Below are 20,307 nucleotides of genomic sequence, written 5' to 3' on the forward strand. Positions count from 1 at the left end.
CGGCGAGAACGGCCTGGAACATCGGGCCTCCGTAGAGGCAACTGTGGAGGCCTCAATTGGCCCGACTATGGGTGAACTGGGGATGGGGACTGGACATTGCGCCATCCCCCATAATGGTAACCATTGTGGGGGGATGTTTCTATGTTAAAGATCCTTATTGTTCCATTTCCAAGATGGCTGCCGGAAGGGAGAGTGAACGCTGGCGCGATTAACTGCCGCTGCTCTCTCTTTGAATTGTGTCTTTGAATTGTGTATTGTTGATGTCTTTACTTTTTATTTTTTTGTCGTTATTTTTTGTTTTGTTTCATTCTGCTTACATGTTTTGTTTTCTGTTTACTAAATTTTGTAAGGTGTCCTTGAGAGTCTTGAAAGGCACCCATAAATAAACTGTATTATTATTATTACTCTTTGACTTATGTGGCTAATGATAATGAGGGTCCATAAGACCATGACATAGGAGCAGAATTAGGCCACTCCACCCACCGAGTCTCCTCTGCCATTCAATCATCTTCATCTATTTCTCCCTCTCAACCCCATTCTGCTGTCTTCTAACGTAATCTTTAACATGCTTACTATTCAAAAACCTATCAATCGCCACTTTAAAAATAACTATGTTTTAGTCTCCGCAGCTGTCAGTGGCAATTAACTCCGCAGATTCACCACCCTAAAGAAATTCCCCCTCATCTCCATTATAAAGGTACGTCCTTTTATTCTGAGGCTGTGCCCTCTGGTTCTACACTCTCTCATTACTGGAAACATCCTTTCTATATCCATCCTACCTTGGCCTTTCATTACTTGCATGTAAATGTAGATGGTTTGGATAGCAAGTTTGCAGATGACACCAAGATTGCTGGGGGCGCATGCAGTGAGGAAGGCTGTCAAAGTATCCAGCGAGATAAAGATCAGCTACAGAAATTGGAGCAGAAACAGCAGATGGAATTTAATCTGAGCAAGTCTCAGATGTTGCACTTTGGGTGGTCGAATGTCAAATATACAATTAATGGAAAGACTCTAAACAGCAATGTATAGTGGAAAAGAAAGCATATGGTATGCTCACCTTCATTGATTAAGGTATTGAGTATAAAGAGTCAGGAAGTCATTACACAGCTTTATGGGACTTTGGTTTGGTCACATTTGGAGTATTACATGCATTTCTGGTCACTCCAGTACAGGAAGAATGTGGGGGCATTGGAATGCGTGCAGAGGAGATTTACCAGAATAATGCCTGCATTAGAGGGAATTAGCTACAAGAAGAGGTTGAACAGACTTGGGATTGGTTTATCTGGAATGCTGAAGGATTGAGGAGAGAAGCATATAAAATTATGAGAGGCGTAGATCCCAGGCTGTAACAGGGTCTGTGCAGATCAGCTGACAGAGCACTCACAGACATCCTTGACCTCTCACGACATCATCCTGAAATCCCCGTCTACTTCAACACTATCATCCTGATGCCAAAGAAAAGTACAATAGCATGCCTAAATTAACTACCATCCAGTTGCTCTGACATCTACCATCATGAAGTGCATCCAGAGACTGTTGATAGCGTGCATTAACTCCAGCCTCCCAGCCAGCCTTGATCAGCTGCAGTTTGCTTATTGTGCAACAGTTCCACAGTGGACACAATCTCCCTGGCCCTGAACTCATCTCTGAAACAACTAGACAACAAGGATTCCTACATTAGACTCTTATTTATCAGCTATAGCTCCACTTTCATCACAATAATCCCATCTAAACCTATCTCTAAACTCCCGCACCTACGAATCAGCGCCCTCCTCTGCCACTGGATCATCAGGCACGATGGTACAGTGGTAGAGTTGCTGCCTTACAGCGCCAGAGACCCGGGTACAATCCCGACTACGGGTCCTGTCTGCACGGAGTTTGTACTTTCTCCCCGTGACCGCGTAGGTTTTCTCCGAGATCTTCGGTTTCCTCCCACACTCCAACGATGTACAGGTTTGTAGGTTAATTGACTTGGTATAAGTGTAAATTGTCCCTAATGTGTGTAGGAGAGTGTTAGTGCGTGGGGGTCAGTGCGGACTCGGTGGGCCGATGGGCATTTTTCCGTGCTATATCTCTAAAAAAAAAACTCAACCTGCTGACCCACATAACTCAAATAGTGAGGAGAGGTGACAACAACTCCTCTGCAATAATTCTCAACATTGGTGGCCCACAAGGATGCGTTCTCAGTCCCCTACCAGTCAATAGTAGGGAAGGCAAATAAAATGTTAGAAATCATTCTGAAGAGACCAGAATATAAAAGCAAGGATGTAATGCTGAGACTCTACAAGGTTCTGATCAGACCACATTTGGAATATTGCAAACAGTTCTATGCCCCATATTTGAGGAAGGATGCAGAAGTAGCAGATGGGAATCAGTGTGAGTCATCTAACCATACTCATTATAATAGAATTGTGGGACATTTGGATTAAGTTCTTTAAAAAACAGTGCTGCTTTACACTCATGCGGAAGGCCAAATAACTTTCGCTGTAAAACTATGTGCACTTCAAATGTTCTCCAATCAAACAATTTCTCTCAGTAAATACAAATACTTACTTATGCAGAAAATCTTCGTGGCAACTGTCACCAATGTCATCATCATTCAAAACAGTATCCTTAATCTGAATCAAATTAACATCCATGTTAATATTAAATTATTTTACCATTAATTTAATAACAGCAATGCAAATTCATCACTCCAAAGATTTAACAGAAAGAAAAGCGAAAAGAGATAAAAGTGATCCAATACAAATTAATGAAAATAATATCGTCTTGCAGTTTATAGAAGGGAAAGCATGTGAAATATTTTGAAAATAATAAAGGCTACAATTTATTGGTATTACGTTTTAAGGTAGGATGGAGATTGTAATCTTTCAAGAGAAGAATAACTGATTGCCTTCATGCAACAATTTAAAGGGGAAACAAGACTCATGTTGTACAGCTGAGATAAGGAAATTGTAAAAGAGTACCAGAGTACCTCTGATCGCATGCCAATTGGATTGATATTGTGTTACGGTCAGAATAACACTACACCTGCTTGGGCTGTCATTTTGAAATTACGAATGCAAATGTAGATCAAACGAAATAAAAAATAAGAAAGGAATTTAACAAGAGTAAATTGCTGTTAATAAGTTAATCATCCAAGCAGCAAATAAAATAGATCTTTATTCCAAACAATTAATTATTGAGGATAAAGCAGCATAGGTATAGCTAATAGTTGCTAGTAAGCAAAACGAGAAATTGGAAAACAGCTAAATGTTTTTGTGCGATGAGTACAAGGCAATGCTGTGCTCACAGGAAGTTAAAGAAGAGTTTTCAAACAGTGCAATGATAACTTTCCACAATTTTCACTGCAAAGAGATTTTGGAGTGTTTCCTTACCATTAACTGGAGTGGCAGAATATGCATCAGAGCTTATTTGAAAGAAAATATTGGTTAATAATAAAACGCTGTGATTCTAAGTTTAAGTAAGGACCAAATGAAATAATAACCTGATAATTATCTGTGATCTACTTTAACAGCTGCAACAGAAACACAACAACAACTTAACAAAAAAACTGGAGTAACAGTGGGTCAAGCACCATCTGTAGTGGAAATGAATAGATGACGTTTGGGTTGGGACCTTTCTTCAGACTGATTATAGTAGGGGCGTGAAAGCTGAAAAAGAGTAGGGGCAGGACAAAGCCTGGCAGGTGATAGGTAGATACAGGTGAGAGAGATGTTTGATTGTCAGGTGGGTGGACAAAGGCTGGAGATAAAATGGAGACAATAGGGTTCATACCATTCGGTTGTAAGCTACCCAAGCAGAATATGGTCTGCAATAAAGCATACTTCAAAAATGGTGTTAACAAAACACTTTGTCTTAATGTAGCACAGTTTAGCATCTGCCCACTGAATAGTGTCCACTGACGACATTGCCCATCTCCTGTGACTCCACAGACAGATGCTCACTTTGATTTCTGCGGGGTCCTATTCTCTCTCTAATTACCTTTTTCCCCCCTCTTTAGATTATCCTTATCTGCCAGAGCTATCTCCTGCCCTCTTTTTGCCTTCCTGATTGCCTCAGACCCCTTTCATCACCATCCAAACCGACTTCCAACCTATCACCTGCCTCAGTCCTGCATTGAATCCTGCCCCCCTCCCAGTCTAGTTTAAACCCACGTGAAGCACTAGCAAAGCTTCCTGCCAGGATATTGGTTCCCATCCAGTTCAGATGCAACCCATCACTCTTGTACAGGTCACCCCTGTCAGCGAAGAGATCCCAATGGTCCAAAAATATGAATCCTTACCCCCCCCCCTCACAAACCCCTCAGCCTCATATTCATCTGCCCTATCTTCCTGTTCCTATCTTCACTACCACGTGGTACTGGAAGTAACCCGGAAATCACTACGCTGGGGATCCTGCATTTTAGCCTTTTGCCTAACTCCCTGTGCTCATGTTCCTGGACTTCACTCCTTTTCCTACCTATGCCATATGTGCCAACTTGCACAACAACTGATTGTGGAAAAGGATCCTCCGGCTCCAGCTGGGCCGGAGTTCCAGAGCACAATAACAGCTGCTTACCCTCTCCCTTGAGAGTGTCATGTAGACTTCCTGGACCCGGGCACTGGGGATGCAACACGCCATCCTTGAGTCTCGGTTATTGCCACAGAATCTCCTGTCTGCACCCCAAGCTAAACTGACACGTTACCCTTCCCTGCAGTTTACATTTCTGTCACTGTTGTGAGCAAATTAGTTGCAGCATTTGGCCTCACTGTAGCGTCCAAACTACCACAGAGCATGTGGAGAACGTTGAATCAACAACTTGATATTATGCATGGAAACATTATAGATGAAAGATCTTTAAGATAAAATGCACTTTACAGACATAGAATATAGAAAAGTACAGCACAGAAAAAGGCCCTTTAGCCCAGCATATCTTCACCAGCCTGCATCCTTCCATTCTCTGCCTATTCACGAGTCTAAATGCTTCTTAAACATTGTTATTGTATCTGCTTCTACCACTTCCCTTGGCAGCACATTCCAACCACCTGTCAGTCATGGTGAGGTCTAGTCCAGGTGAGGCGGTTGATCTCGACCTCCGGGAATTCCGTGACTGATTGACAGGTTGATTTTGTTCTTCTGCGGCCGGGGCTCTGGAACTGCGGACCGGCTGGAGCCGGTGGATCCTTTCCCATAACCAAATTCCAAGACCAACTTTGAGGGCCGGTATCTTGGCCCCCTGGCAACCTAGGTGGACTATTCAGGTAACGTTGGACGCCTCTCAGAGGCAGCCAGGCACACCTGCCCTACCCCATTTTGGCAGATTCGGCAAATCACAGGTTGCCAGGGGTCAGCCCGGTAGTCCTGACGAGAAAGCGCCACCTCGGCCCCGTGGGTAGCCACCGATCCAACCCTCAACAGGACTTCCGAGGGCAACTCATTAACTGCCGCTGCCCGTGCAAGAAATGCAAATTTTGCTGCAAAATTAATTTACATTTAATATTTATTTTTGTTAAGCTTCTAGCTGTCCATGGTGCTTTAGAGACAGGAAAAGTATTAGTGGATCAGAGATGTATTGTACTATTATTACGTGACCTCAGTTGGTCTGGAAAAATGGATAATATCGCATGGCTCTGGAACCAAGGGTGCTGGAAAATCAGTTGTTTGATTGGTAAACCTTGAGGCTCCCATCTCAATATTTCCTCCCATTTCACTGGCACTTGCTCCCCAGTAAAACATTTTGTCCTTTTACATTCTTCTACTCTTGCTGAGATTTGCATCCTGGCACCTGTGATCTAAAATTCCAGGTTAAATTTCCGATCCACTTTTCCTCCAATTTCTCAACTTCTTTTTCACCAATTTATCACTCACTCATCAATTTGCTTATTGACTAGTTAACTCTATACTGTGCAATGTTATGACCAAGCACAATAATGCATTGCTATTATTGCCAAAACATTCACTGCAGACACAAAATAAGTGAAAATCTGTTTTTGAAGCTTATTTTAATAGCTGAATTTCCCATTTTATATATTTTTTTTTCATTTTTGGTTTATCACAAGCAAGTATTAAAATTCTATTAAGAATGCAAGCCCTAAAGCACACTTAACCATTCCCATCAGACACTGCCATGATATTTGAATTTGTAATCTATATTCACACGAATCAGCAAATTTTATTGATTTGGCACATTTTCAAGCTAACATTCTCAATAATGATTGACAACTCCAATGAAGAAAATTGATCTACCTGAAACACTGAACTTGTTTTAATCCTCTGCTGATGCCATTTGACCTGCTGAGTGTTTACAACATTCTTTGCTTTTCATTGCACTGGATTTTATCGTTACAAAAACATTAGGCAACACCACCCACTTCACTTATCATCAAGGCAGCATTCCCTTGGACTAGCTATTTATTATAAAAGAGGTTTAAACTCAACAGCAAGCAAAGGGATTGAGTTTAGGGGAATGGTTGTGGGAAGGTTGTATTTTATAGTGCATTTTATCACTTATTCATCCCACTTATTTGTGAAGCAACGTTAGCTATTTATTTGTAGCTCTGAAGCAAAAAGATCACTGGATTCACTTAAACAGGTAGAAAAATCTTTGGAAGATCTGGGAATTGAGAGCTACGTGGAACTGGCAGGACATAGTTGAAGCTTGGGGTACAGCAGTCATCACACTGCATGGCAAAATAGGTTTGAGATAACAAAAGAAAAGATCAAGTAGGAAAGTGCGCCAATGAAATTGCAGTTGTAATTTAACTCGTGCACATTGTTTGCATTTTAGTAAGATAATAACCAGGGTGTTAAATTTACTGACACAGTAAATTTATATTGATGATGGTATATAAGTTTACATGTACTGAAACACTGTAAAAAGCTTTGTATGTGTTATCCAGTCAAATCATATTATACCAGGGGTCACAGTTTAAGAATAAGGGGTAGGCCATTTAGGACTGAGATGAGGAAAAACTTTTTCACCCAAAGAGTTATGGATCTGTGGAATTCTCTGCCACAGAAGGCAATGGAGGCCAATTCACTGGATGTATTCAAGAGAGAGTTGGATATAGCTCTATGGGCTAATGGAATCAAGGGATATGGGGAGAATGCAGGAACAGGGTACTGATTCTGGATGATCCACCATGATCATATTGAATGGCAGTGCTGGCTCAAAGGGCCGAATGGTCTACTCCTGCACCTGTTTTCTATGTTTCTATGAATGCAAGGCTTCAAATTAGAGAAATTAATATTCATACCACTGGGCTGCCCAAGCAAAATATGAGGCGCTGTTCCTCCAATTTGTGTGTGGCCTCACTCTGACAGTGGAGGAAGCCCAGGACAGAAAGGTCAGAAAGATCAGTATGGGAATGAGATTGGGAGCTAAAATATTTGGCAACCGAGAGATCACGTAGGCCCAGGCGGTATGAGCGAAGGTGTTCAACAAAATGATTGCCGGGTTTGCACTTGGTCTCGCCGATATAAGAGTCCACTCCGAGAACTACGGATATAGTAGATGAGGCTGGTGGAGGTGCAAGTGAAGCTCTGCCTCCCCTGAAAGGACTGTCAGTGTTCCTGGGTGGAGTCGAGAGGAGGTATAGGGGAGGGGACAGGTGTTACTCTCCTGCAGTTGCAGGGGAAAGTACCTGGGGAGGTGATGGTTTGGGTGGGAAGGGATGGGAGAATCAGAGAGACACTGCGGAAAATCAGGAGGACATAGATAATGTGAATGAGCAATCTTCTCCAAGGGTAGGGAAATCTAAAATACTAAAACAGAGTTATCTGTTCTACAATTCATTTCAAGGCCTCACCATTTCTCAATGACTGTAATACTAACTCTAGAGGACATAGATTTAAGGTGAGAGGAAAGATTTAAAGGTGACCAGAGAGACAATTTTTTCACCCATACATGCCCAAAGTCCTGGTCGAGGCAGGTACAAATAGAATGTTTAAAAGACATTTGGACAGGCACGTGGAAAGGTTGAGAAGGGTATGGACTAAATGCAGGCAAATGAGACTAGCTCAGGAAGACAACTTGGTCACCATGGACAAGTTAGGCCATACTCTAATGCCTCTAAGACAAAAGAATTAAGGATTTAGAAAGTGGTTTGATAGCACTTTTGATGTTATTCCACATCAACAGGTCTTAGCAACAATCTGCCCTACGAATATGACATTTGGACAAATTCTCAAATGAAATTTCATCCCATGTACTCTATTATTTTGACTAAAAACTCACTTGAACTTCTTGTGGGACTCCGTGTGTTTTCATAGATGAAAATAATTCCATGATGGGTGTGATTTCTGTAGTTAAAAAAGAAATAATGCTCTGGCCCTATAAGAAAGAAAGGTGCACATTATTAACAATTTATGAGCATTTATGAAGATGGAGCAAATGAGAATTAAAAATAATGACCATTAATTAACTTCAACAATGTCAGATCATGAATGACCCACTTTACGCTGTTTAAAGTTGAATGCAAGCAGTCATGTCATATGGTTCCAGATATTTTTACTTGGAACTTTTAACTCTTCTCAACCAATACAGCAGCAAACTGCCGCTACTGGCACTCACGTATGGAACGCCGGAGTTGCAGGATGACCTAACAGAAGTATCTAAAATTACGAGGCAGAGATAGGGGATGTAGTCGGAATCCAATATTTTAATTCAAAATCAAATATTCAAGGGTTTTTTTTTTTACACAGAGTGGCGAGAGCCTGGAATGCAACGTCAGGGTTGAGGCAGACATGATAGCGGCATTTAAGAAACTTTTGGATAAGCATATGGATATGCAGGGAATGGAGCGATATGGAAGAAGTAGAAACAAGGAACTACTGATGCTGGTTTATAAAATAAGACACAAAGCGCTGGAGTAACTCAGTGGGTCAGGGAGCATTCCTGGAAACATGGATAGGTAGCGTTTCGCTTTGGGACTCATCTTCAGTGATTGTGGGAGGTGGGGGAAACGAAAGGCAAGAAGAGAGGAGGGGCAGGACAAAGTGTGGCAGGTAATTGGTAAAAGCAGGCGAGGAAGTATTTTGATAGGCAGGTAGGTTTAACAAAGGCCAACAGATAGGGCCTGTTTCCACACTGTATGACTCAAGGGCTATGAAATGAAAAAGAAGGTGAGAGATTCAAGAATTGAAGAGTTGTGAATTATGAAGCCAGAGATAGGAATATAGCGGGTTGGGGGGGGGAGGAAAGAAGTTGGTGCGAGTCCACGTGGCACTCACGGAAGGGGTGGGGTGGGGGGGAGGAGGATATGGGGGAGAAAGTATAGGGCGTCGTTTTTAGGGGTTACTTAAAATTGGAGAATTCATACCGTTGGCTTGTAAGCTCTTCAAGCAGAATACGAGGTGCCATACTATAGCAATGGCGGAGGCGCAGGACAGAAAGGTCGTCAAATGAGTTTATTATCATGTGTCCCAGATAGGACAATGAAATTCTTGCTTGCTGCAGCACAACAGAATATTGTAGGCATGAATACAAATGAGAGTGTCCATATACTATAGAAGACACAGACAGACAGACAGACAGAGACACAGACAGACACATGCACACACACACACACGCTGTGGGGAAGAAGCTGTTCCTGAACCTGGATGTTGCAGATTTCAGGCTCCTGTACCTTCAAACTGATGGCAAGTGGTGAGATGAATGTGTGGCCAGGATGGTGTGGGTCCTTGATGATGCTGGCAGCCTTTTTGAGGCAGCGACTGTGATAGATCCCCTCGATGGTAGGGAGGTAGGGATGGTCAGAGCCGATGATGGACTGGGCAGTGTTAACACCTTTTTGCAGCCTTTTCCGTTCCTGGACGCTCAGGTTGCCGTACCAAGCCATGATGCAACCGGTCAGCATGCTCTCTACTGTTCACCTGTAGAGGTTAGAGAGTCCTCCTTGACATACCAACTCTCCGTAATCTTCTCAGGAAGTAGAGGCGCTGATGTGCTTTCTTTATGATTGCATCAGTGTTCTGGGACCAGGAGATATCTTCGGAAATATGCACGCCCAGGAATTTGAAGATCTTGACCCCTTCCACCATTGACCCGTTGATATAAACGGGACTGTGGGTCCCCATCCTACACCTTCTGAAGTTCCTTGGTTTTGCTGATGTTGAGAGCCAGATTATTGTGCTGGCACCATTTGGTCAAACGGTTGATCTCACTTCTATACTCTGACTCGTCCCCATCAGTGTTACGTCCCACAACAATGGTGTCGATGGCGAACTTGATGATGGAGTTCGCACTATGTCCGGCTATGCAGTCATGAGTATAGAGTGAGTACAGCAGGGGGCTGAGCACGCAGCCTTGAGGTGCTCCCGTGCTGATTGTTATCAAGGATGACACATTTCCACCAATACGGACAGACTGTGGTCTGTGAATGAGGAAGTCGAGGATCCAATTGCAAAGGGATGCCCAGAGACCCAGTTCTGCGAGTTTTTTAACCAGCTTGGAGGGGATGATGGTATTAAATGCCGAGCTGTAGTCAATGAATAACAGCCTAACATACGTGTTTTTGTTGTCCAAATAGTCCAGAGCGGAGTAGAGAGCCAGCGAGATCGCATCCACTGTTGTAGCGGTAAGCGAACTGTAGTGGGTCCAGGTTTTTGTCGAGGTACGAGTTGATTTGCGCCATGATCGGCCTCTCAAAGCACTTCATCACCACAGACGTTAGTGCCACTGGTCGATAGTCATTGAGGCACGTCACCTTGCTCTTCTTGGGCAGTATTACTGATGCCCTTTTAAAGCAGGTGGGAACCTCAGACCTCAGAAGTGAGAGGTTGAAAATGTCCGCAAAAACTCCAGCCAGTTGGTCCGCATAGGTTTATAAAAACACGCCTGGGTATACCATCAGGTCCAGGCACTTTCCGAGGGTTCACCCCTCTGAAAGATCTTCTGACGTCGGCCTCTGTGACTGTGACCGAAATACCATCACGGCAGATGGGGGCTCGGGAAGGCACATCAGTGTTCTCCCTATCAAAGCATGCGTAAAACGCATTGAGCTCGTCAGGGAGTGATGATTCGCTGACATTTGAGCTGCCTCCTGATTTCGCCTTGTTGGAGGTGATTCATTCAAGCCCCGCCACAGTTGCCGAACACCCGTCTCATCCTCCAGCTTGAAGTCCCTTTTCGCCTTTTTGATGGCTTTACCAAGGTCGTATGCGGACTTCTTGCAGACCTCTATCTCCAGACCTGAATGCCCGGGATCTGGTCTTCAGAAGAACGCAGATCTCATGGTTCATCCAAGGCTTCTGGTTAGGAAACACTCAGAAGGTTTTTGTTGGGATGCAGTCCTCCACACATTTCTTTATGAAGTCTGTAGTGACTGTGACGTATTCATTCAAGTCCATTGCCGAGTCCCTGAACATTGCCCAGTCTGCAGACTCCAAACAGTGCTGGAGTTCTTCCTCTGCCGCTGACAGCCTGAAAAGAGGTTGTCGCAATGTGGTCGGGTCATGACACGTGGTGACGCATGCAGTGACACGCTGGTGACGCGCGGTGTCTCCCTGCCGCCCCACGATTTTGGAAAGTTCAAAATCCAGGGACGACATCTGGGTGTCTCATCGTGTCGTGCGCCGTCACACGCTGATGTATGCTGTCCTGCGGGTGACGCCCGGTTAGGGACCACAGATGCGTTGTAAAATATTCTTCCTTCAATGCATGGATTTTAAACATCAATATATTAAAATTATTACAATAAAATCAATCGTGCAAATGAAAAGATGTCTGAGTCGTTCAGTTTTATTTACAGAAGTATTGGTCCGCTTCCAGATCCAATCACCATCTCTAACTTTTCAAAGGGATGGATTCAGTGAGTGTAGACTGAACTCCCCTCTCCCCTCCACCCCCCTCTTCCCCCCTCCCGCCTCCATCCCTCCTTCTCCACTCACCCCCCCCACCCTTCTCTCCTCCCCTCTCCCCCCCCCCTTCCCTTTTCCACTCCCCCTTCCCATCCCTTTCTTCCCCTCCCTCCCTTCTCCCATTCTCCAACCCCCCTCCCCCCACTTTCCCCGAAGCCCCCCCCATTTGTGGGCCCAGCCTGTGACAGCTGGATCCCACTAATAGTACTGCACAAAGGCCACATCATCGGTTATAGTAACATTGACTATGGGATAAATGCAGACTTTGGGAACAACACACCCCCCCCCCCCCCCCTTCTGCCCCCTTGCCTTGCTTCAAAATGGGTGGTGGGCATTTAGACTCAGTGCCTGGAGCAGGTGGGTGGCACTGGTACATTGACAACATTGCCTGTACCCAGTTGAAAAGCCCGCTGCCTCTGGGGGTTTGGAGAGACCATTGGAAGAGAGATCTGCCTCTGGGACAACTTGTGGCCAACAGTTTAGTTCCCATGCAGAACATTGGGGGTTTCGAGTCCAATCCCTGGGACCCGTGTCACATTTAGTTCAGAGATACAGCGCTCTTCGTTCCACCAAGTCCGCACCAACCAGCGATCCCCCGCACACTATCCCACACACGCTAGGGACAATTTATACTTATACCAAGCCTATCAACCTTGTGTTAGGTTTAGGGTTAGGGTTTCCTCCCGCACTCCAATGGCGCACAGATTTGTATAAATTGTCCTGAGCGTGTGTGGGATAGTGTGCGGGGGATCGCTGGTCGCGGGCTGGGTCCACAAATGGGGGGCGCCAGGGAAAGTGGGGGGGGGGGCTGGAGAATGGGAGAAGAGAGGGAGAGAGGGAGAAGGGGATGTGAGGGGAGGGGGGAGTGGAGAACGGGGAAAAGAGTGGAGCGGGGAGAAGGGAGGTAAAGGGAAGAAGGGGCAGAGGGGCGAGGGGAGAAGGGTAAGGGGGTTGGAGAAGGAGGGATGGGACAGGAGGGGGAGGTAGAGGGAGGGGTGGAGGGGAGAGGGGAGTTCAGTCTACACTCACTGAATCCATCCCTGTGAAGTTAGAGATGGTGATTGGATCTGGAAGCGGACCAATACATCTGTAAATAAAACTGGACTCAGACATCTTTTCATTTGCACAATTGATTTTATTGTATTAATTTTAATATATTAATGTTTAAAATCCATCCATTGAAGGAAGAATATTTTACAACCCATCTGTGATCCCTAACCCTAGCCCTAACCCTAACCTTAACAGGGCGTCACACGCAGGACAGCATACGTCAGCGTGTATGTCGTACAACTTGACGGTTTTACGGGCATCTGTCATTGACGCTCGCAGTCACCAAAAAAAAAAATCGCAAAGTGGGACATGCCCTTTAGTGATTCACTCCAACCACCTAGCATCACCCCATGAAACAACGAGTTGTTATCAAAGATAATGTTCTTTTTAACAGCTAAAAATGTATTTTTGTTACTGCAAGCTAAAAATACCAGACTGTTACATTAATTGAGTATCACTGCACAAGTGTTGATCAAAGCAATTGCCTGTGTTCTTAAACAGACAGCGTAGTCTGATTACTGTGAGGACAAGAGGGCAGACGAACTCCGGCCATGGATAGCTACTTGCGACTGGGACAATGCAGCCATTACAGAAACCTGGTTAAGAGAAGGGCAGGACTGTCAGCTTAATGTTCCAGGATGTGGATGCTTCAGGAGAGATAGAGGTGGGGGTAAAAGAGGAGGGGGTGTTGTTTTATTGATTAAGGAGAATGTCACGGCAATGGTCAGAGATGATATTATGGATGGTTTGTCCAGTGAGGTTATATGGATGGAGCTGAAAATTAAGAAAGGGATGATTACCTTGTTGGAAGTATACAATAGGCTTCCAAATAGTCAAGAAGAATTAGAAGAGCAAATATATCAAGGTTGCAAACAGCTGCAGGACTAATAAGGTTGTCATAGTAGGGGATTTTAAACTTTCCTTATATAGACTGGGACTGTCATAGAGTGCAAAAGGATTAGATGGGGCAGAATTTGTCAAATGTGTTCAGGAAGGTTTCCTCAGGCAATATGTAGAGGGCCCGACATGGGAGAGGGCAACGCTTGATCTTGTCTTGGGAAATTGGAAGGAGCAAGTGGATGAAGTGTTTGTGGTTCTGTTTAGGACCTGTTCTATTAGGTTTAAGATAGTTATGGATAGAGATAGGGCAGGCCCTTGAGTTAAAAATTCAAAATTGTGGCAAAGCCAGCTTTGAAGGTATTAGACAGGAACACGCTCAAGTTGATTGGAGTAAGTGGCTTGAAGGGAAAGGAACACCAGGAAAGTGGAATGTTTTTCAAAGTGTGCTGACAAGATTCCTTGACATGTACATCCCTGTTGTAGTGATGGGCAAAGCAGGTGGGTGTAAGGAAGCTTCGATGACAAGAGAAATTTACGGTCTGGTTAAGAATAAGGAGGAGGCATGGACAGGAAGAAGCTGGGATCAATCATATCCTTGGAGGAGTTTCAAGAACTGAGTTACACGTTAAAAAAGGAAATCAGGAGGCTAAAAAAGGGGACAGGAGATAGCTCTGGCAGATAATATTATAGATAGTATAGTATAGTATAGTATAGTATATCTTTATTGTCATTTTCCTGAGTACTCACATACCCAGAGGAAACAAAAAAACGTTGCTCAACCAGTGTCCATTCAGTGTGCAGTAAAAAATAAATAGAAATAAAAATACATATATCATGAACAAATTAAACACTCTACTCTCTACTAAACATCAACAGGCGTTCCGATCGGCAGCGGCACAACAGTGGCTCTGCTGCAGTGTGTCCAGGTTGGTGGTTGGTGCGCGATACTTTGGCAGGGGGCAGTCCATTTATCAGTCTTATTGCCTGCGGGAAGAAGCTGAGGAGCATCCAGCTGGTTTTGCAGCTAATGCTCCTGTACCTCTTCCCAGATGGCAGGATGGAGAATATGTGATGCGATGGGTGGTAGGGGTCTTTGATGATGGAGATGGCTCTGCTGATACATCTCTTCCTGTATATGTCCAGCAGGAAAGGGAGTGGAGCACCAATAATCCTGCTGGCGGTCTTCACAATCCTGTCTAGTTGGTGCCGTTCGTACGCCTTGCAGCTCCCGAACCAGGAAGTGATGCCGTAGGTTAATGTGCTCTCGATTGTCCCCCTATAAAAAGTTCGTAGGTGTGTAGTGGGGAGACCTGCTTTCCGTAGTCTTCAGAGAGGGTGTAGTCGCTGCTGGGCTCTCTTGACCAGTGCTGTGGTGTTGGTCGTGGACGTCAGGTCATCTGACAGGTGGAGTCCTAGGAACTTCACGCTGCTGACCCTTTCCACATCAGCTCCATCGATGTGCAGAGGTGTATGGTGTTCTTTTCCCGCCCTCCTGAAGTCAACCACCATCTCCTTAGTTTTTCCCACGTTGAGAATGAGGTTGTGGGATTTGCACCATCCTGTGAGCAGCTCCACCTCCATCCTGTACGCCGACTCATCATTGTCACTGATGAGACCCACCACTGTTGTGTCATCAGCGAACTTGTTGATGAAGTTGTTGTTGAGTCTAGCAGTACAGTCGTGTGTAAGCAGACTAAACAGCAGGGGGCTTAGGACACAGCCTTGGGGCGAGTCAGTGCTCACGGCTATGGTTTTTGATGTCCTACTGCCCACCCTGACTGTCTGCTGCCAGGATAGATAATCATATTATTAAATATTATTAAGTACATGAAGGGGAAAAGGGTAAGAGAGAGACTAGGGCCCCCTAGAAATCGATGTGGACAACTCTGTAGGGCGCCGCAGGAGATAGGCACGGTTTAAATAAGTACTACGTGGAGAAAGACATGAAGACCAGGGAACTTGAGGGAGTCATTGGGTGTCTTTAGGGCAGTCAATATCACGGTCAAGATTGTGCTGAATGTCCTAAAGCGTATGACAAATGTCCTGGGCCTGATCAGTTATATCAGAGGACAATGGGAAGCTAGAGAGAAAATTGCAGGTGCTAGAGAGGAAATTACAAAGTGCTAGAGTAACTCGGCGGGTCAAGCAGCATCTCTGGAAAAAAAGGGTGGATGACATTTCGGGTAGGAACACTTCTGCAGACCAAACGTAAGGGGTGGGAGATGAAAAGATGCTATTCCGTACTCTCAATTCCTCCATCTCTGCAGATCCCAAGATGAGGTGTTCCATACTAGGACATGCGAGACGTCCTCATTTGTCAGGGAACGTGGGTTCCTCCCTTCTATCATAGATGAGGCACGCACACGCGTCTCATCTGCGTTCTATAGTGCTGTTCTCGCTGCCCCTCCTCCCAGATGTAATGAGGACATTTTCCCTAGTCCTCACGTTTCAACAAACCAGCCTCTGCATTCAACACATTATCCTGCAACATTTCCGTCACCTTCTAAGGGATCCCACCACTAAACACATCTTCCTATCTCCACCCATTTCCACATTTCAGACATGTGAGATCAGTGTGGAGAATACTAATATGCAAGGGCAGTTTGAGATTAAGGAGGAGGTGGTATTGGGGCTCTTGAAGAGCATTTAGGTGGGTAAATCCCCAGGACATGATGGGATCTATCTCAGGTTATTGAGAGAGGCAAGAGAGGAGATTGCAGGTGGCCAAACAAAGATCTTTGTGTCTAGCCACAAGGGAGGTTCCAGAGGACAGGAGAGTGGCTAATATTGTTCTACAAATGGAAGTAGGAAGAATCCAGGGAATTATAGGCCAGTGAGCATCACATCAGTGGTTGGGAAGTTGTTGGTAAGGATCCTTCTGAATAGGTTTTACACCAATATGGAAGAGAATGGCTTAATTAGTCAACATGGTTTTGTACACGGCTGGTCTTGTCTTAGTAACTTAATTTGAGTTTTTTTAGGAAGTAACGAAGGTGACCAATGAGGGTAGGGCAGTTGTCTATGAATTTTAGTATGGCATTTGATAAAGTCCCCCTTAGTAGGTTGATCCAGATTAAGGTGCACAGGATTAAAAGCGTCTTGGTCGTATGGATTCAGAACTGTCTTAATGATAGACAGAGGGTTGTGGTTGAAGGACAATATTCAGGCTTGAGGTCGGTGATCAGTAGAGTTCTGAAGGAATCTGTACTCAGAACTCTGTTGTTTCGTTTTATGTATATATCTACACTTATTTTTATATTTAAATAAAGGGGCACAAATGTATAATTGTTGGTTAGTAAGATTGCAGATGACATTAAGATTGCTGGGGACAATGTCTATGAGGAAAGCTGTGAGAGTATACATCCGGATATAGAATACCTACAGAAGTGGGCGGAGAAATGGCTGATGAAGTTTAATCAGAGCAAGTGTGAGGCGCTGCACTTTGGGAGGTCGAGTCCAAAGGGAAAATATACAATTATTGGCATAACCCTTAACAGCATTGATGTACAGAGGGGTCTTGTGGTCCAAGTCCATAACTCACTGAAAGTGGCAACACAAGTCAATAGACTGCTTGCCTTCATAGATTGGAGCATCGAGTATAAAAGTCAGGAAGTCATGATGCAACTATATAGGACTTTGGTTAAGCTTAATTTGAAGTATTGTATGCAGTTTTAGTTTAGCTTTAGAGTTACAGCCCGGGAACAGGCCCTTCGGCCCACCGAGTCCACGCCAACCAGCGATCCCCACACATGAACACTATCCTACACACACAAGGGACAATTTACATTTATATCAAGCCAATTAACCTACAAACTAGTACCTTTGGAATGTGGGAGGAAACCAAAGATCTTGGAGAAAACCCACGTAGGTCACGGTGGGAACGTACAAACTCCGTACAGACAGCACCCGTAGTCAAAATCAAACTCGGGTCTCTGGCACTATAAGGCAGCAACTCTACCGCTGCGCCACGCCTGATCACCCTGTTACAGAAAGGATGTGGAGGCTTTGGAAAGGGTGCAGAGGTTTACCAGAATGATGCTTGGATCAGGGACCATTAGCTGCTTGGATAAACTTGGATTGTTTTCTATGCAACAGCAGAGGTTGCAGAGATCTGATAGAAATATATATAATTCTGAGAAGCCTAGATAGGGTGGACAGTCAGAAACTATTCCCGGGATAGGAAAATAAAATACTAGAAGATATAACTTTAATGTGAGAGGGCAAATTTTAAAGGAGATGTACAAGGCAAGTTTTTTTTTACAAAGGTGGTGGGGATTGCCAAGAACAAGCTGCTGAGTGAGGTCGGAGGTTGAGGTGGATACGATAATGGCATTTAGACAATAGGTGCAGGAGTAGGCCATTCAATGTGATCATGGCTGATCATCCACAATCAGTACCCCTTTCCTGCCTTCTCCCCATATCCCCTGACTGTCAAAACGAAACTATCTTTAAGAGCCCTATCTTGTTCTCTCTTGAAAGTATCCAGAGAACCGGCCTCCACCATTCTTTGAGACTTTTGCACATAACAGAGAGTTATGATTATGTACAGGCATATAAGAGTAGACATTGACATCACGTTCAGCTAAGACACTGTGGCCTGAAGGGCATAATCTTATGCTGTACTGTTCCAGCCATGTTTATCTGATTAGGTAGTCCCTTTTTTCTAGTTTCTTGAATCTGTTCCCAAGAACTATCAAAAACACATCGTTCACAATCAGGCACATCTTCCAGAAGATTTTAAAAATACTTTGGAGAAGTAATAAATTATAATTAGAACACACATTTCTTTAATTACTTAAATGGAGACTCAGACATTTCACACTCAGCTCATGAATTAAAAATGGCCTTTATTATTATACGTAAACAAATTTACCTTGTACATCCATATGCGTCCTTTTCTAATGATGTGTGTTAGTCGATCTACACATAATCTGTGCAGAGGTAGGTAGAAACCCAGTTCAGTTTGAGGCAGTATCACTGACAGAGCATAAGTGCTGCGGTCCCCATTCATGTTACCATCAAATATCAATGAGATTATGATTACTCCTTTTTCTGAGAGCACAAAAAATTTCACATCGATAGCACCACTTTTGGCACTCCGCAGGATCTCTCCATTTAAAGTGTGGTTGGCCAAAAATGTTATTTCCCCATCACTCAGCAGCAACTGCTCAAATTTCGGCGCCCAAATGTGTCTGACTCTCGGACCAAGAATATTGTCCCAGTAAGCAAAAGTAGCAGCCAGCAATGGCGAGTCTCCATCCAACATGATTTCTGTCTTGGCCACTGCAGGAGATTGGGGTGGACAGGCAGCACACATCTTGGCAGCTCAGTTGTCACTAATTCTCTTAGTAAACATCTTCTGCAAGCTGAAAGTGATGTGATATTGTGACAATTAGAATAATTTAATCATAATAATAATTCGTCAGCCTTTCCACCATCCCAGAATAAAAATCCCTCCTATCCAGATGGTGCTCAAATTCTCTTCCCAAAGTCTCCACACACACACACACACACATCCACGGACCCACCTCTTCCTCGTTAATACGCGTTAATCCTACCACTCGCGTACCCGGCCGCTCCCCCAACCCCTCCCCAGCACAGGAGCCTGTCCTCCAACACCACCCTCCAGGCAGGCAGACACATCCCTCCCTGAACTCCCCTCCTTTGCCCCGGGGTGGGCTCGCTTGCTCCGCTCCCTCCCTCCCTCCCTCCCTCAGCAGCGCATCCCCCAAACTAAACGCTGATCCATCCACAACCTCGCGACTGGCAGGCCGGGCCCGTCCATCCCACCCCCTCCGGAATAAGCACAGACGGGCCGGGCCGGGAACATCCAGCCGTCCTTGTGTCCCACTCACCTTCACGTTATCGCTTTGCTCTCCCGCCGTCTGGTCTTCACCGCAAAACTATTCCGCCCCGAGCTGTGAATCTCCACGGATGTCCTTACCAACCGACCGGAAATCGGTGACACGCATCCCCGTCACTTCCGCTCTGGGCAATAGGGAGATTGAAATGGGCAATAGAACCATAAACATATAGACACATAGACACATAGACACATAGGTGCAGGAGTAGGCCATTCGGCCCTTCGAGCCTGCGCCACCATTCAATATGATCATGGCTGATCATCCAACTCAATATCCCATCCCTGCCTTCTCTCCATACCCCCTGATCCCTTTAGCCACAAGGGCCACATCTAACTCCCTCTTAAATATAGCCAATGAACTGGCCTCAACTACCTTCTGTGGCAGAGAATTCCAGAGATTCACCACTCTCTGTGTGAAAAAGGTTTTTCTCATCTCGGTCCTCAAGGATTTCCCCTTTATCCTTAAACTGTGGCCCCTTGTCCTGGACTTCCCCAACATCGGGAACAATCTTCCTGCATCTAGCATGTCCAACCCCCTAAGAATCCAACTTCCTGCATCTAGCCTGTCCAACCCCCAATAGATAGATTGAAATGGGCAATAGATAGATTGAAATGGGCAATAGAGAGATTGAAGGTACACAAAAATACTGTAGAAACTCAGCGGGTGCAGCAGCATCTATGGAGCGAAGGAAATAGGCAACATTTCGGGCCGA

General features: G+C 44.8%; 1 protein-coding gene across 2 annotated transcripts in view; it reads right to left on the reverse strand.

The window, feature by feature from the left end:
- The window catches only part of c9orf72 (C9orf72-SMCR8 complex subunit), a 54,924-nt gene extending 35,209 nt beyond the window's left edge, over window positions 1-19,715 (reverse strand). The window contains exons 1-4 of one of the 2 annotated variants that reach the window (XM_033018278.1): window positions 19,587-19,715; window positions 18,605-19,097; window positions 8,219-8,314; window positions 2,554-2,618 (exon numbers count right to left, since the gene is read on the reverse strand). In XM_033018278.1, the coding sequence (XP_032874169.1) occupies window positions 2,554-2,618; window positions 8,219-8,314; window positions 18,605-19,048 (605 nt within the window). In that variant the 5' untranslated portion in view covers window positions 19,049-19,097; window positions 19,587-19,715. The remainder of the gene's footprint in view (window positions 1-2,553; window positions 2,619-8,218; window positions 8,315-18,604; window positions 19,098-19,586) is intronic. The other variant, XM_033018279.1, reaches the window with a different exon arrangement.
- Window positions 19,716-20,307: the final 592 nt, after the last annotated feature.

The sequence above is a fragment of the Amblyraja radiata genome, chromosome 3 (genome assembly GCF_010909765.2).
Source record: "Amblyraja radiata isolate CabotCenter1 chromosome 3, sAmbRad1.1.pri, whole genome shotgun sequence".
Lineage (NCBI taxonomy): Eukaryota > Metazoa > Chordata > Chondrichthyes > Rajiformes > Rajidae > Amblyraja > Amblyraja radiata.